Here is an 18,823-nt window from a genome sequence, read left to right as displayed (position 1 = left end):
TAAGGGATAGTGATGGAGAGAAGGAGAGAGAGTAAGGAATAGTGATGGAGAGAAAGAGAGAGTAAGGAATAGTGATAGAGAGAGGAGAGAGAGTAAGGGATAGTGATAGAGAGAAGGAGAGAGAGTAAGGGATAGTGATGGAGAGAAAGTGAAGTTAGAAAGAGTGAAACAGAGAGGGAGATAATTTACTATGCAGTCAGAAGATGATGGAGAGAAAGTGAAGTTAGAAAGAGTGAAACAGAGAGGGAGATAATTTACTATGCAGTCAGAAGATGATGGAGAGAAAGTGAAGTTAGAAAGAGTGAAACAGAGAGGGAGATAATTTACTATGCAGTCAGAAGATGATGGAGAGAAAGTGAAGTTAGAAAGAGTGAAACAGAGAGGGAGATAATTTACTATGCAGTCAGAAGATGATGGAGAGAAAGTGAAGTTAGAAAGAGTGAAACAGAGAGGGAGATAATTTACTATGCAGTCAGAAGATGATGGAGAGAAAGTGAAGTTAGAAAGAGTGAAACAGAGAGGGAGATAATTTACTATGCAGTCAGAAGATGATGGAGAGAAAGTGAAGTTAGAAAGAGTGAAACAGAGAGGGAGATAATTTACTATGCAGTCAGAAGATGATGGAGAGAAAGTGAAGTTAGAAAGAGTGAAACAGAGAGGGAGATAATTTACTATGCAGTCAGAAGATGATGGAGAGAAAGTGAAGTTAGAAAGAGTGAAACAGAGAGGGAGATAATTTACTATGCAGTCAGAAGATGATGGAGAGAAAGTGAAGTTAGAAAGAGTGAAACAGAGAGGGAGATAATTTACTATGCAGTCAGAAGATGATGGAGAGAAAGTGAAGTTAGAAAGAGTGAAACAGAGAGGGAGATAATTTACTATGCAGTCAGAAGATGATGGAGAGAAAGTGAAGTTAGAAAGAGTGAAACAGAGAGGGAGATAATTTACTATGCAGTCAGAAGATGATGGAGAGAAAATGAAGTTAGAAAGAGTGAAACAGAGAGGGAGATAATTTACTATGCAGTCAGAAGATGATGGAGAGAAAGTGAAGTTAGAAAGAGTGAAACAGAGAGGGAGATAATTTACTATGCAGTCAGAAGATGATGGAGAGAAAGTGAAGTTAGAAAGAGTGAAACAGAGAGGGAGATAATTTACTATGCAGTCAGAAGATGATGGAGAGAAAGTGAAGTAAGAAAGAGTGAAACAGAGAGGGAGATAATTTACTATGCAGTCAGAAGATGATGGAGAGAAAGTGAAGTTAGAAAGAGTGAAACAGAGAGGGAGATAATTTACTATGCAGTCAGAAGACAAGTCATTTTGAAGCCTTGTGTTCCCATTGTACTGTTAATCTTTGATTTCAACAAGTCATATCTAAAATGAATGAACACATTGTCTTAAAACATGAAAGCAGTCAAGAACATCCCCTTCCATCAGTTGATGGAGAGAGACAGCGAGATACGTGAGTGGTTTGGATGAAAGAAATATGCAGCACTCAAATGCAATCCATTATCATTCAACATCAGCAACATCACAAACAGCACATATAACAGTCAGATTGACAGGAACATGACAGTCAGATTAACAGGAACATGACAGTCAGATTAACAGTAACATGACAGTCAGATTGACAGGAACATGACAGTCAGATTAACAGGAACATGACAGTCAGATTGACAGGAACATGACAGTCAGATTAACAGGAACATGACAGTCAGATTGACAGGAACATGACAGTCAGATTGACAGGAACATGACAGTCAGATTGACAGGAACATGACAGTCAGATTAACAGGAACATGACAGTCAGATTGACAGGAACATGACAGTCAGATTGACAGGAACATGACAGTCAGATTGACAGGAACATGACAGTCAGATTGACAGGAACATGACAGTCAGATTGACAGGAACATGACAGTCAGATTGACAGGAACATGACAGTCAGATTGACAGGAACATGACAGTCAGATTGACAGGAACATGACAGTCAGATTGACAGGAACATGACAGTCAGATTGACAGGAGCATGACAGTCAGATTGACAGGAACATGACAGTCAATGATTAGAAGCATGTTGCACGCTGCTCTAAACAGGAATCACGCTGAAAGACTGTTACAACTGTCGCTCCACACAGGCTCAATAAGACTGACAGGTATGTGGAAGTCATCTGTGTTGGATGTTGCAGAGGCAGTTGCAATGCCACTCAGTGTGTTTTAACCTTCGCTGTGTTAACCATGCAGGTGGAATATCTCATCCCTCTGTGTGTGTGTGTGTGTGTGTGTGTGTGTGTGTGTGTGTGTGTGTGTGTGTGTGTGTGTGTGTGTGTGTGTGTGTGTGTGTGTGTGTGATGGCCATTTTTGCGTGGGCAAATGCATCACAGGTGAGATTAGTGTCAAGTCTTTGTTCCCTCTGTGGCTGCCCTTGCCTCACGAGACAGCAGCCATGTCGTACTGTAGATCACAGCACTGCAACAGCAACGTTTGGGTGCGTGTTCCGCCACCTGCAGGGTTAAACACATGATATATCCTACATTGAGAGAGAGTGAGAGAACAAGATGGAGGTATAAAGGAAAAGAGTCACACGCACTTATCGACAAAGAGACTGATGACTGATGGAGAGATAACGGGAGATTAAGAGAGGAGAAAGAGAGGATGAAGGTCTCAGAGGTGTGCCCTGGAGGGAAAAGTAAAGAGACTGACAGTGAGGAAGAGTCAGAAACACTATCTTACAAACAAAGAGAGACAGAGTGATGGACAGACAGAGAGAGAGAGACAAACACTATGGTGAAACACTAAAACAATCAAGATATACACTAAGGAAAAGAAGGAACAGCAGTTCAGAAAACAGCTCATTGAAAAATCCATGGAATCAAATCACACACTAAACAAACAACAACACGAAGAGCTATCTATCAAAAATGGAGATGTATGGATAAACCACTTCTCCAACCTTTTCAGTCATTTAAAACTTCTTTGCGCTAGGGGGCAGTATTTTGAGGTTTGGATGACAAACGTGTCCAAAGTAAACTACCTGTTACTCAGGCCCAGAAGCTAGGATATGCATATAATTGGTAGATTTGGATAGAAAACACTCGGAAGTTTCTAAAACTGTTAAAATAATGTCTGTTAGTATAACAGAGCTGATATGGCAGGTGAAAACCCGAGGAAAATCCATCCAGGAAATGGGATTGTTTTGAGTGGTTTTGAGTGGTTTTATATTGAAAGCCTATTGACTATGTAAGTGATTAGGGCCCAGATTGCAGTTCCTATGGCTTCCACTAGATGTCAACAGTCTTTAGACATGGTTTCAGGGTTGTTTTCTGAAAAATTAAGAAAAATTAGACCTTTTGGTCAGGGGGCTATGGAATCATGCAGTACTGGTTTACAAGCGTGACTGTGTGTGCACTCTTCATTGTTTTTCCTTTCTATTGAATACGCTATTGTCCGGTTGAAATATTATGGATTATTTAGATAATTGACAACCTGAGGATTAATTATAAACATTGTTTGACATGTTTCGACGAACTTTACCGGTACTATTAGGACGTATTCGTCTGCATGTTTTGACCTTCTTTGAGCCAGTGGATTACTGAACAAAATGCACCAACAAAACTGAGTTTTTGGGATATGAAGAGGGACGTTATCGGACAAAACAACCATTTATTGTGTAGCTGGGACCCTTGTGATTGCAGCCAGATGAAAATCTTCAAAGGTAAGTGATTTATTTTATTGCTATTTCTGACTTTCGTGACTCCTCTACTTGGTTAGAAAATGTTTGTATGCTTTTGTAAGCGGGGCGCTGTCCTCAGATAATCGCATGGTATGCTTTCTCTGTAAAGCCTTTTTGAAATCTGACAAATCGGTTGGATTAACAAGAAGTTAATCTTTTTTTATTTATTTTTTTACCCCCTTTTTCGTGGTATCCAATTGTTAGTAGCTACTATCTTGTCTCATCGCTACAACTCCCATACAGACACGAAGGTCGAAAGTCATGCATCCTCCAATACACAACCCAACCAAGCCGCACTGCTTCTTAACACAGCGCGCATCCAACCCAGAAGCCAGCCGCACCAATGTGTTGGAGGAAACACTGTGCACTTGGCAACCTTGGTTAGCGTGCACTGCGCCTTGCACGCCACAGGAGTCGCTGGTGCGCGATGAGACAAGGATATCCCTACCGGCCAAACCCTCCCTAACCCGGAAGACGCTAGGCCAATTGTGCATCGCCCCACGGACCTGCCGGTCGAGGCCGGTTGCGACTGAGCCTGGGCACGAACCCAGAGTCTCTGGTGGCACAGCTGGCGCTGCAGTGCAGCACCCTTAACCACTGGAGGCCCAAGAAGTTAATATTTTAACCGATGTATAACACTTGTATTTTCATGAATGTTTAGTATTACTATTTCTGTCATTTGAATTTGGCGCTCTGCACTTTCACCGGATGTTGTCAAGGTGGGTCGCCTCCTTGGCCAAAGAGGATAACAAAATGAGGTGGAAACTGAGTTACACTTCCTAACCTCCTGCCAACTGCATGACCACATTAAAGACACGTATTTCCCACAGATCAAACAGACCCGTAAAGAATTTGAAAACAAATCAAACATGAATAAACTCCCATATGTTAGGCTAAATTCCACAGTGCGCAATCACAGCAGCAAGATTTGTGGCCCGTTGCCATAAGAAAAGGGCAACCAGAGGAGCACAAACACCTTTGTAAATACAACCTATATTTATCTATTTATTTGTTTTCCCTTTCATACTTCAACTACTTGCACATTGTAACAACACTGTACTTAGCCAATATTATAACATTTTAAATGTGTAATGTTTACTGTTATTTTTTTTATTGTTTACTTCACATTTGTTTATTATCTATTTCACTTGCTTTGGCAATGTAAGCATATGTTTCCCATGCCAATAAAGCCCTGTACAAAACATTAGACAATGTCTTTCCATGACATGAACTGACCAGGTGAATCTTCCATATTTAACTATGATCCCTTACTGATGTCATCTGTTAAATCCACTTCAGTCAGTGTAGATGAAGGGGCGAAGACGGGATAAAGAAGGGTTTTTAAGACTTGAAACAATAAAGACATTGTGCCATTCAGGATTGTGTAGTGTGCCATTCAGAGGGTGAATGACAAGACAAAATATTTAAGTGTCTTTCAATGGGTATGGTAGTAGGTGTCAGGCGGACTGGTTTGAGTTTGTCAAGAACAGCAATGCTAGTGGGTTTATCACAGTCAACAGTTTCCTGTATGTATCAAGAATGGTCCACCACCCAAAGGACGTCCAACCAACTTGACACAACTGTGGGAAACATTGGAGTCAACATGGGCCAGCATGTCCCGACGAATTGAGCCTGTTCTGAGGGCAAAAGTGGGTGTAACTCAATATTAGGAAGGTGTTCCTAATGTTTTGTACACTCAGTGTATATGCACACACACACACACACACAAACGAACTGAGAGGGGGAGCCAATGGTCTATATATAGCAACAATACCAGGATTGGACAGAGTATAACTGAACTGAAATGTCTGGCCAGTTATTGTATACAGATTTAACTATCTCTCTCCCCTCCTCTAAATCTCTCCCTTCCCCCTTCCAATTCCCCGTCCTCTCTTCCTCCATCTCTCTTTCTCTCTCCTTCCCTCCCTCTCTCCTTCCCTCTCTCCTTCCCTCCCTCTTTCCTTCCCTCTCTCCTTCTCTCCCTCTCTCCTCCCTCTCTCTCTCCCTCCCGCCCTCTTTCCTTCCCTCTCTCCTCCTTCCCTCTCTCCTTCACTCCCTCTTAACCTTCCCTCTCTCCTTCCCTCCCTCTTTCCTTCCCTCTCTCCCTCCCTCCCTCTCTCCTTCCCTCTCTCTCCCTCCCTCCGTCTTTCCTTCCCTCTCTCCTTCCCTCTCTCCCTCCATCCCTCTCTCCGTCCCTCCTGGAATACTAATTTGAGTGTCTCGTCTTCACCTCTGCTCAGCCTTCTATGACTCAAAGCATCCCCCGCTCTTTTTCACTACCTCCCCCCCATCTGCCTCCCTCATGCTCTCTGTCTCCATCTGTCCCTCCCCCTCTCTCTCCTCCCTCTGTCTGCCTTCCTCAGTGTGTGTGAACTCAAGGAAACATGATTGACCATGCCTGCTGCTTGTGCCAGCCCTGCGTCATTTGGCAGACAAACACTTCTAGAAACAGAAACAGCCCATCATAAATATATAGTCCCTCTAGAGAGGGACAGGAGGTTAGCCTGGGTAGATAGAAATAAAGAGAGAGAGATGAAGGGATGGAGAGAGAGGGAGGGACGGAGAGATGGAGAGAGAGGGAGGGATGGAGAGAGGGAAGGAGAAGGAGAGGTGGAGGGTAGGAGAGAGAAGTGGTGAGAGGGAGAGAGAGAGATGGAAAGGGAGGGAGAGGTGGAGGGTGGGAGAGAGAAGGTACACCTATAGCTCATCTCTTGTCAGTAGTACTGTAGACTACTTTATTACTGACCTCAACCCAGAGTCTCTCAGAGCGTTCACAGTCAGTCTACTGACACCCCTATCAGATCACAGCAAAATCACAGTCTATTTGAACAGAGCAATACTCAAGCATGAGGCATCAAAGCCAAATGAACTGAATACTATTAAGAAATGCTAGAGATGGAAGGAATGTAGTGTGGAAATATACCAAAAAACAATTAGGCAATAACAAATTAAATTCCTTTCAGACAATTTCCTGGACAAAGCGTTCCACTGTAATAGTGAAGGTGTAAACTTGGCAGTAGAAAATCTCAACAGTATATTTGACCTCTCAGTTTCCCTATCACATCTAAAAATGTCAAACATAAAACCAGAAGAAAATTAACAACAATGACAAATGGTTTGATGAAGAATGCAAAAACCTAAGAAAGAAATTGAGAAACCTATCAACCAAAAACATAGAGACCCAGAAAACCTGAGTCTACACCTTGACTATGGTGAATCACTAAAACAGTTTATTTTTTTATTTAACCAGGTAGGCTAGTTGAGAACCAGTTCTCATTTACAACTGCAACCTGGCCAAGATAAAGAAAAGCAGTGCGACACAAACAACAACACAGAGTTACACATGGAATAAACAAACATACAGTCAATAATACAGTAGAAAAAAGTCTATATACAATGTGTGTAAATTAGGTAAGATAAGGAAGGTAAGGCAATAAATAGGCCATAGTGGTATAGTGGTAATTACAATACAGCAATTAAACACTGGAGTGATAGATGTGCAGAAGATGAATGTGCAAGTAGAGATACTGGGGTGCAAAAGAGCAACAAACAAAAAAAATAACAGTGTGGGGATGAGGTAGTTGGATGGGCTATTTACAGATGGGCTATTTACAGATGGGCTATGTACAGGTGCAGTGATCTGTGAGCTGCTCTGACAGCTGGTGCTTAAAGTTAGTGAGGGAGGTATGAGTCTCCACCTTCAGTGATTTTTGCAATTCATTCCAGTCATTGGCAGCAGAGAACTGGAAGGAAAGGCGTCCAAAGTAGGAATTGGCTTTGGGGGTGACCAGTGAAATATACCTGCTGGAGCGCGTGCTACGGGTGGGTGCTGCTATGGTGACCAGTGAGATATACCTGCTGGAGCGCGTGCTACGGGTGGGTGCTGCTATGGTGACCAGTGAAATATACCTGCTGGAGCGCGTGCTACGGGTGGATGCTGCTATGGTGACCAGGGAAATATACCTGCTGGAGCGCGTGCTACGGGTGGGTGCTGCTATGGTGACCAGTGAAATATACCTGCTGGAGCGCGTGCTACGGGTGGATGCTGCTATGGTGACCAGTGAAATATACCTGCTGGAGCGCGTGCTACGGGTGGATGCTGCTATGGTGACCAGGGAAATATACCTGCTGGAGCGCGTGCTACGGGTGGGTGCTGCTATGGTGACCAGTGAAATATACCTGCTGGAGCGCGTGCTACGGGTGGGTGCTGCTATGGTGACCAGTGAAATATACCTGCTGGAGCGCGTGCTACGGGTGGATGCTGCTATGGTGACCAGTGAAATATACCTGCTGGAGCGCGTGCTACGGGTGGGTGCTGCTATGGTGACCAGTGAAATATACCTGCTGGAGCGCGTGCTACGGGTGGGTGCTGCTATGGTGACCAGTGAAATATACCTGCTGGAGCGCGTGCTACGGGTGGATGCTGCTATGGTGACCAGTGAAATATACCTGCTGGAGCGCGTGCTACGGGTGGATGCTGCTATGGTGACCAGGGAAATATACCTGCTGGAGCGCGTGCTACGGGTGGGTGCTGCTATGGTGACCAGTGAAATATACCTGCTGGAGCGCGTGCTACGGGTGGATGCTGCTATGGTGACCAGTGAAATATACCTGCTGGAGCGCGTGCTACGGGTGGATGCTGCTATGGTGACCAGTGAAATATACCTGCTGGAGCGCGTGCTACGGGTGGGTGCTGCTATGGTGACCAGTGAAATATACCTGCTGGAGCGCGTGCTACGGGTGGGTGCTGCTATGGTGACCAGTGAAATATACCTGCTGGAGCGCGTGCTACGGGTGGGTGCTGCTATGGTGACCAGTGAAATATACCTGCTGGAGCGCGTGCTACGGGTGGATGCTGCTATGGTGACCAGTGAAATATACCTGCTGGAGCGCGTGCTACGGGTGGGTGCTGCTATGGTGACCAGTGAAATATACCTGCTGGAGCGCGTGCTACGGGTGGATGCTGCTATGGTGACCAGGGAAATATACCTGCTGGAGCGCGTGCTACGGGTGGATGCTGCTATGGTGACCAGTGAAATATACCTGCTGGAGCGCGTGCTACGGGTGGGTGTTGTTATGATCACCAGTGAAATATACCTGCTGGAGCGCGTGCTACGGGTGGGTGCTGCTATGGTGACCAGTGAAATATACCTGCTGGAGCGCGTGCTACGGGTGGGTGCTGCTATGGTGACCAGTGAAATATACCTGCTGGAGCGCGTGCTACGGGTGGGTGCTGCTATGGTGACCAGGGAAATATACCTGCTGGAGCGCGTGCTACGGGTGGGTGCTGCTATGGTGACCAGGGAAATATACCTGCTGGAGCGCGTGGGTGGGTGCTGCTATGGTGACCAGTGAGCTGAGATAAGGCGGGGCTCAATACAGAAATACACCATGGAAAAGAAGGAACATCACGTCAGAAATTAGCTCAATGTAATTGAAGAATCCAGTGACAATTGGAACACACTAAACAATCAACAACACAAAGAGTTATCTATCTAAAACGGAGATGTATGGATAAACCACTTCTCCAATCTTTTTGGCCCTATAACAAAGAATAAACAGCAAAACATATACATGATCGAATACAAGTCTTAGACTCAACTATTAAAAACTACCAGAACCCACTGGATTCTCCAATAACATTGAATGTACAACAGGACAAAATACAAACCCTCCAACCCAAAAAGGCCTGTGGTGTTGATGGTATCCTCAACGAAATAATAACATATTCAGACAACAAATTGGCTATACTTAAACTATCTATACTTTAACATCATCCTTAGCTCTGACATCTTTACCAATATTTGGAACCAAGGCCTGATCACCCCAATCCACAAAAGTGAAGACAAATTTGACCCCAATAACTGCCATGGGATATGCGTCAACAGCAACCTTGGGAAAATCCTCTGCATTATCATTAACACCAGACTCGTACATTTCCTCAGTGAAAACAATGTACTGAGCAAGTGTCAAATTGGCTTTTTACCAAATTCCCGTATGACAGACCACGTATTCACCCTGCACACCCTAATTGACAAACAAACAAACAGAGTGGCGCAGCGGTCTAAGGCACTGCATCTCAGTGCAAGAGGCGACACTACAGTCCCTGGTTTGAATCCAGGCTGAATCACATGGTTGGGAGTCCCATAGGGCGGCGCAAAATTGGCCCAGCGTCGTCCGGGTTTGGCCGGGGTAGGCCGTCATTGTAAATAAGAATTTGTTCTTAACTGACTTGCCTAGTTAAATAAAGGTTAAATAAATTTAAAAAACAAAGGCAAAGTCTTCTCATGCTTGGTTGATTTCAAAAAAGCCCTTGACTTACTTTGGCATGAAGGTCTGCTTTACAAATTGATGGAAAATGGTGTTGATGGAAAAACATACAACTTTATCAAATCCATGTACACAAACAACAAGTGTTCAGTTAAAATGAGCAAAAAAACACACATTTCTTGCCACAGGGCTGTGGGGTGAGACAGGGATGCAGCTTAAGCCCCACCCTTTTTAACATATATATCAACAAATTGGCAGGGCACTCGAACAGTCTGCAGCACCTGGCCTCGCCCTACTAGAATCTGAAGTCAAATGTCTACTGTTTGCTGATGATCTGGTGCTTCGGTCACCAACCAAGGAGGGCCTACAGCAGCACCTAGATCTTCTGCACAGATTCTGTCAGACCTAGGCCCCGACAGTATTTTATTTTATTTAACTAGGCGAGTCAGTTAAGAACAAATTCTTATTTACAATGACGGCCTACCCCGGCCAAACCCTAACCTGGTCGACCCTGGGCCAATTGTGTGCGGGCCCTACTGCCAATCACAGCCGGTTGTGATACAGCCTGGAATTGAACCAGGTCTGTAGTGATGCCTCTAGCACTGAGATGCAGTGCCTCCATGTTTCTAGCCGTTTGTTCCTGTTGTGCCTGGTTTCCCTTGCCTGACACTGTTTTCTGCTCCGCTACAGTTCTGCCCGTCCTGACTCTGGTCCCTGTCTCCAGTCCGACTTCTCATCAGTCCTGCTACTCTGTCCTGGATTCCCCACTCTACGCTCCCTTGGATTCCCCTCCGGACCTGCTTACCCTGTCCCCACACCTCTCGCTCCAGCCTCAGCCTCCGCATCTGGTTTCCAGCAACCCGAACGAGCTTCCCTTGGCCTGCACTCAATCTTCCCCCCGTGTTTCAATAAATAACTTGGTTACCTCATCCCAGTCTCCTCGTCTGAGTCTGCTCTTGGGTTCACCTGTTCCGCTCCGCATGACACAAACACAAACACGCCCCACAGAGCCCCAGGACAGCAACACAATTAGACCTAACCAAATCATGAGAAAACAAAAATATAATTACTTGACACAATGGAAAGAATTAACAAAACAGAGCGAACTAGAATGCTATTTGGCCCTAAGCAGAATACCTGACCACTGTGACTGACCCAAACTTAAGGAAGACTTTGACTATGTATAGACTCAGTGAGCATAGCCTTGCTATTGAGAAAGGCCACCGTAGGCAGATCTGCTTCTCAAGAGAAGACGGGCTATGTGCACACTGACCACAAAATGAGGTGGAAACTGAACTGCACTTCCTAACCTCCTGCCAAATGTCTGACCATACTAGAGACACGTATTTCCCTCAGATTGCACAGATCCACAAAGAACTAGAAAACAAACCCAATTTTAATAAACTCCCATATCTACTGGGTGAAATACCACAGTGTGCCATCACAGCAGCAAGATTTGTGACCTGTTGCCACAAGAAAAGGGCAACCAGTGAAGAACAAACACCATTGTAAATACAACCCATATTTATGTTTATTTATTTTCTCTTCTGTACAATAACTATTCACACATCGTTACAACACTGTATGTAGACATATGACATTCTTTTGGAACTTCTGTGAGTTACTGTTACTGTTCATTTGTATTGTTTATTTCACTTTAGTTTATTATCTACTTCACTTGCTTTGGCAATGTTAACATACAGTTGAAGTCAGAAGTTTACATACAACTTAGCCAAATACATTTAAACTCAGCTTTTCACAATTCCTGACATTTAATCCTAGTAAAAATTCCCTGTTTTAGGTCAGTTAGGATCACCACTTTATTTTGAGAATGTGAAATGTCAGAATAATACCGATTTATTTCAGCTTGTATTTTTTTTATCACATTCCCAGTGGTTCAGAAGTTTACATACACTCAATTAGTATTTGGTAGCATTGCCTTTAAATTGTTGAACTTGGGTCAAACATTTTGGGTAGCCTTCCACAAGCTTCCCACAATAAGTTGGGTGAATTTTGGCCCATTCCTTATGACAGAGCTGGTGTAACTGAGTCAGGTTTGTAGGCCTCCTTGCATGCACACGCTTTTTCAGTTCTGCCCACAAATTGTCTATAAGATTGAGGTCAGGGCTTTGTGATGGCCACTCGAATACCTTGGCTTTGTTGTCCTTAAGCCATTTTGCCACAACTTTGGAAGTATGCTTGGGGTCATTGTCCATTTGGAAGATCCATTTGCCACCAAGCTTTAACTTCCTGACTGATGTCTTGAGATGTTGCTTCAATATATCCACATCAGTTTCCATCCTCATGATGCCATCTATTTTGTGAAGTGCACCAGTCCCTCCTGCAGCAAAGCCCCCCCCCCCCACAACATGATGCTGCCACCCCCGTGCTTCACGGTTGGGATGGAGTTCTTTGGCTTGCAAGCGTCCCCCTTTTCCCTCCAAACATAACGATGGTCATTATGGCCAAACAGTTCTATTTTTGTTTCATTAGACCAGAGGACATTTCTCCAAAAAGTATGATCTTTGTCCCCATGTAGAGTTGCAAACCGTAATCTGTTTTTTTTATGACAGTTTTGGAGCAGTGGCTTCTTCCTTGCTGAGCGGACTTTCAGGTTATGTCGATATAGGTCTTGTTTTACTGTAGATATTGATACTTTTGTACCTGTTTCCTTCAGCAACTTCACAAGGTTCCTTTACTGTTGTTCTGGGTTTGATTTGCACTTATCGCACCAAAGTACATTCATCTCTAGGAGACAGAAGGCGTCTCCTTCCTGAGTATGATGGCTGCGTGGTCCCATGGTGTTTATACTTGCGTACTATTGTTTGTACAGATGAATGTGGTAACTTCAGGCATTTATTAATTTTCTGGAATTTCCAAGCTTAAAGGCACAGCCAACTTAGTGTATGTAAACTTCTGACCCACTGAAATTGTGATACAGTGAAATAATCTGTCTGTAAAAAATTGTTGGAAAAATGACTTGTGTCATGCAGAAAGTAGATGTCCTAACCGACTTGCCAAAACTATAGTTTGTTAACAAGAAATTTGTGGAGTAGTTGAAAAACGAGTTTTATTGACTCCAACATAAGTGTATGTTTCCCATGCCAATAAAGCCCTAAAATTGAAATTGAATTGATAGGGGAATTAGATTTGGTGGGAGGTGTATGCAGGTCAGATGAGAGAGATAGATGGGTGCAGATAATGAGGCCACTCCTCTCATTGTTTTTGTAACCAGGAAAGAGGGGGAGGGAGAGAGGGGGATGGTACGAGGAGGAGAGGGAGGGAAAACAGGGGGAGAGAGAATAAATGGAGAGAGAGAAGGAGGAAGCTGAGAGAGAGCGATGACAGAGAGTAGGATCGATGGAGAGGGGGATGACACAGAGCAAAGGCTTTGGAGAGCTTTGATGCTTAAGGAATACCCTGTGTGTGTGTGTGTGTGTGTGTGTGTGTGTGTGTGTGTGTGTGATTTGAGAGCGTGAGTGTGACAGAGAGCGGTGGAGAGAAGGATGGGTAGAGGGGCTGGGAAACCGCTGCAGTGCATTGTTAGGCAGCTCGTGCACAGGAGAGGGAGACAGAGAGAGAACCCCGTTTTAGAGCTCCAATATTTCAGCAGTGCAGTTATATCCACAACAATGACAACAATGACAAAGCCCACCACTCAGTCCCCTGCTATTGCACCTCTAATGGTATGGCTACAAGCCACAGCATTCAACACACTGCCCTTCACAGGCTAATGGACAAGAATACTGCCTGTCAATATGATGCTTCCCTTTCCTATTAGCCTGATTTCCCAATCACCATATCTCTAGGATTTCACTACAGATATAATACAGATATAATACGTTTATGGTAATAATAAGGTTCACAATGTCAACACATGTTGATGATAATAATAGTAATAATACAAGTTATAGTTATAGCAATAATAATAATATCACTCTTCCATATTTAACTAAAAGCTGTCTCCCTCAGTCATACTAACTTACTAACGGGATCGTATAAGACTCTCACTGCACTGGTAAAGAGAGAGGGAGAGAGACTGAGCGAGCAAGCGCAGAAGAGAGAGAGAGCCAGAGAGGGAGGGAGAGACAGTGTGCAAGAGAGCGAGTGAGAGCGAAGCGAGCAAGAGAGAGAAGCGTGAGATAGAGAGAGAGAATGTATGGTGTCAGGGTAACGCTTCCTTGCTTGTATCCAGGGCCTTTGTGAATACACCATGGGATGCATCGGCTCACGGAGACTCAGTAAGACCTGCTATTCTTCCCTTATGGCTGGGGGCTGTGGTTGGGGCTGGGGGCTGCGGCTTGGGTGGGAGAACAGGGGTCCTGCTTGCTGCTGTTCCGTACGGTGTGTGTGTGTGTGTGTGTGTGTGTGTGTGTGTGTGTGTGTGTGTGTGTGTGTGTGAATAGGCTGTGAGGACCGGGGGATGAAGAAGGGGGTGAATGGTAACCACATCACCGTTTAGATGGGGCTTGACAATTCACGTTTGGCCAAGATGTCAGCGACAATATGTGTTAAAATGTGCTGCTGTGTGTGTACGTTCCCCCTCCTTCCCTCCCTCTTCTCCTGCCTTGATTTAGGATGATGCCTGGCAGAGTGTATGTGTGTGTGGGAGGGAAAGTGAGAGAAGGATGGAGAGGAAGAGACGGGGGAGGCAGATTGAAAATGCTATGATAGTTGTTGTTCACAGAGAGGGAGAGATAGATAAAGGAAGAGAAGGAGAGGGAGAAAAGAGGGGAATATTATATTGTGTAGTATAGTATTACGTGTATAAATAGAGAGAGAGAGAGAGAGAGAGAAAGAAAGATGAGGTGGGCTGGAAGGAGAGAGGCAGGCAGAAAGAGAGAAAGAGAGGAGGTGGGCTGGAGGGAGAGAGGCAGGCAGCGAGAGAGAAAGAGAGATGAGGTGGGATGGAGGGAGAGAGGCAGGCAGGCAGAGAGGGAGAGAAAGAGAGATTAGGTGGGCTGGAGGGAGAGAGGCAGGCAGAGAGAGGGAAGACATGCTGAATTGTATTGCAGGCAAAGAGGAGGGAAGATGGAGGGAGGGGTTGAGATGGAGAGGGAGGGGTATATGTGAGGGAAAAAGTGTATGGGATTGCATGGAGGGCTATTCAGGTTGGGATTGTCCTGGACAATACCCATCTGAGACACTTTAGGTAAATCAACGTCAGGACTGCTGAGCAGTCAGGGTGGGGTGGGGGGGCGGGCGAGGTAGTAAACAATAATGCATACGATTAAAGGTAAACACACCTCAGAAATCATATAATGTATGTACAGAATAAGCATATGTAATTATTAATATGTACAGTAGAGTCTTCAATAGGAAACATCAACAACAAGTGGATTGTGATATGCTACAGAAAAACAGGAGGAAAGTACCTACGTAAAGTGCATTGTGAAATATTTGTCATCCACTTTGTACATTTGCATAATAACGTTCAATACATAATGATTCATGAACACTCAGTACAGCATGATGATGTGGCCGGGGACACGTTGCTTCTTGAATGTCCAATCGCTTGAAAACTCGGACTGTATCAACAGTGGACTACTGAAAAGAACACCAAAATGTTGTTTTTGAGTGATTTTCCCTTTTAAGCAAAAACCTCTAGACACAGTGGAGGCTACTTGCTTGAAGATATATTAGTACTGTAGTAGTCTTTCTCAGCACTGAGGTACAGTACCTAGTAGTTTTAAATGGCTGAAGGACACAGGTAGGTTAGAGGTGAACAAGGATGGGATCAATTCCATTTCATTTCAGCATGACATTACTTGAAATCCAGTGAACAAATTTAAAGCTGCCCATTTTATTATCATTATTTCAACTGCCTGAACTGAAATGGAATTGACCCCAGCTGTGGTATTGAGGTCAGCAATGTGGCATGGTGGTGAGTGAGTGAGGTGCCCCCCCCCCCCCCCCCCTTTAGAAATAACTGCGAACTAGAGATAACAACACATGAAGTATCCAAAGGATGAAAGACATTGTAGAATGAGTTGATGTCCAGGATGTAAACCAGCTGGCAGCAGGTGTGAGGTGAATAGTGAAGCCATGATAACTGTGTTAAACTAGCGCTATACACATAGAATTAGGAGTTAGAATACTAACTAGTAATTGAATAGGATCTCCATGGATATACAGGCCAGGGCACTTGTTTAGACACGAGTCACACACTGACAGTGAACGAATGGATGGTATTATTACTTATTATTGTGAAATGTCATGCAGACACGGGACAAAGAGTGAATTTGGCATGGTGGTGAATATTGATAAGTTCCACAGCATAGCCTGCAGAGCATTTTAATTGAAGTGAAGATTAAAAGGTTAGAAATACATACTGGAGTGGTACACTTTCTGTGAGTAGTCAGTCCCTAGTGGTTTGATTCTTAAAACATAATTATTCTTAAAAGTCAAGCATGTTGTAACCATGGCAATGTTTCTGTCCTATGATTTTGACCACCACGGTGACTGAATTTAGGCTAGGGTTCTTCTAAGCTGTTGTTTAACACTTGATTTAGTGAAGAAGTGAGTGTGTGCTGCTGATACTGCAGTGTAAAGAGCTGGAGAGAGCAGCGTGGTGTGTAGGTCCGCCTGCCTGGGTGTGGCAACAGTGTTTGTCCTGGGTGAGAAGGGGTTTAGTGTCCAGTATTGATCGGCCTCCTCAGCTGCAGTCCTCCCTGCCAACCACAGATCAACAGGAGGAGGCAGAGGAATACAATATCTACACACTGGAGTAAGGCAGAGTATCTACATACTGGAGTAAGGCAGAGTATCTACATACTGGAGTAAGGCTAGAGCATCTACATACTGGAGTAAGACAGAGTATCTACATACTGGAGTAAGGCAGAGTATCTACATACTGGAGTAAGACAGAGTATCTACATACTGGAGTAAGACAGAGTATCTACACACTGGAGTAAGACAGAGTATCTACATACTGGAGTAAGGCAGAGTATCTACATACTGGAGTAAGGCAGAGTATCTACATACTGGAGTAAGGCAGAGTATCTACATACTGGAGTAAGACTAGAGCATCTACACCCTGGAGTAAGACTAGAGTATCTACACACTGGAGTAAGACAGAGTATCTACATACTGGAGTAAGACAGAGTATCTACACACTGGAGTAAGACTATAGTATCTACACACTGGAGTAAGACAGAGTATCTACATACTGGAGTAAGGCAGAGTATCTACATACTGGAGTAAGGCAGAGTATCTACATACTGGAGTAAGACTAGAGTATCTACATACTGGAGTAAGGCAGAGTATCTACATACTGGAGTAAGGCAGAGTATCTACATACTGGAGTAAGGCAGAGTATCTACATACTGGAGTAAGACTAGAGTATCTACATACTGGAGTAAGACAGAGTATCTACACACTGGAGTAAGACAGAGTATCTACACCCTGGAGTAAGACTAGAGCATCTACACCCTGGAGTAAGACTAGAGTATCTACACCCTGGAGTAAGACTAGAGCATCTACACCCTGGAGTAAGACTAGAGTATCTACACCCTGGAGTAAGACTAGAGTATCTACACCCTGGCCTGGAGTAAGACAGAGTATCTACACACTGGAGTAAGACTAGAGTATCTACACCCTGGAGTAAGACAGAGTATCTACACACTGGACTAAGACTAGAGCATCGACAGATTGGACTAAGACTAGAGTATCTACACCCTGGAGTAAGACTATAGTATCTACACCCTGGAGTAAGACAGAGTATCTACACCCTGGAGTAAGACTAGAGTATCTACACCCTGGAGTAAGACTATAGTATCTACACCCTGGAGTAAGACTAGAGTATCTACACCCTGGAGTAAGACTAGAGTATCTACACCCTGGACTAAGACCAGAGTATCTACACAATGGACTAAGACTAGAGTATCTACACCCTGGACTAAGACTAGAGTATCTACACCCTGGAGTAAGACTAGAGTATCTACATACTGGAGTAAGACTAGAGTATCTACACACTGGAGTAAGGCAGAGTATCTACATACTGGAGTAAGGCAGAGTATCTACATACTGGAGTAAGACAGAGTATCTACACACTGGAGTAAGACTATAGTATCTACACACTGGAGTAAGACAGAGTATCTACATACTGGAGTAAGACAGAGTATCTACATACTGGAGTAAGACAGAGTATCTACACACTGGAGTAAGACTATAGTATCTACACACTGGAGTAAGACAGAGTATCTACATACTGGAGTAAGACAGAGTATCTACATACTGGAGTAAGACTAGAGTATCTACATACTGGAGTAAGGCAGAGTATCTACATACTGGAGTAAGGCAGAGTATCTACATACTGGAGTAAGGCAGAGTATCTACATACTGGAGTAAGACTAGAGTATCTACATACTGGAGTAAGACAGAGTATCTACACACTGGAGTAAGACAGAGTATCTACACCCTGGAGTAAGACTAGAGCATCTACACCCTGGAGTAAGACTAGAGTATCTACACTCTGGAGTAAGACTAGAGCATCTACACCCTGGAGTAAGACTAGAGCATCTACACCCTGGAGTAAGACTATAGTATCTACACCCTGGAGTAAGACTAGAGTATCTACACCCTGGACTAAGACCAGAGTATCTACACACTGGACTAAGACTAGAGTATCTACACACTGGACTAAGACTAGAGCATCGACAGATTGGACTAAGACTAGAGTATCTACACCCTGGAGTAAGACTATAGTATCTACACCCTGGAGTAAGACTATAGTATCTACACCCTGGAGTAAGACAGAGTATCTACACCCTGGAGTAAGACTAGAGTATCTACACCCTGGAGTAAGACTATAGTATCTACACC

At 44.1% G+C, this 18,823-nt stretch overlaps 1 protein-coding gene across 3 annotated transcripts in view; it reads left to right on the top strand.

Moving 5' to 3' along the window:
* Positions 1-14,110: 14,110 nt before the first annotated feature.
* The window catches only part of LOC139405759 (uncharacterized), a 40,775-nt gene continuing 36,062 nt past the window's right edge, over positions 14,111-18,823 (top strand). Inside the window, exon 1 of one of the 3 annotated variants that reach the window (XM_071148183.1) lies at positions 14,111-14,241. In XM_071148183.1, the coding sequence (XP_071004284.1) occupies positions 14,214-14,241 (28 nt within the window). In that variant the 5' untranslated portion in view covers positions 14,111-14,213. The remainder of the gene's footprint in view (positions 14,242-18,823) is intronic. The other 2 variants (XM_071148182.1, XM_071148184.1) reach the window with 2 other exon arrangements.

The sequence above is a fragment of the Oncorhynchus clarkii genome, chromosome 3, assembly GCF_045791955.1.
Source record: "Oncorhynchus clarkii lewisi isolate Uvic-CL-2024 chromosome 3, UVic_Ocla_1.0, whole genome shotgun sequence".
NCBI classification, from domain to species: Eukaryota; Metazoa; Chordata; class Actinopteri; order Salmoniformes; family Salmonidae; genus Oncorhynchus; species Oncorhynchus clarkii.
Note: the sequence above shows the minus strand (reverse complement) of the source record. Positions and strands in the feature narration are given on the sequence as shown.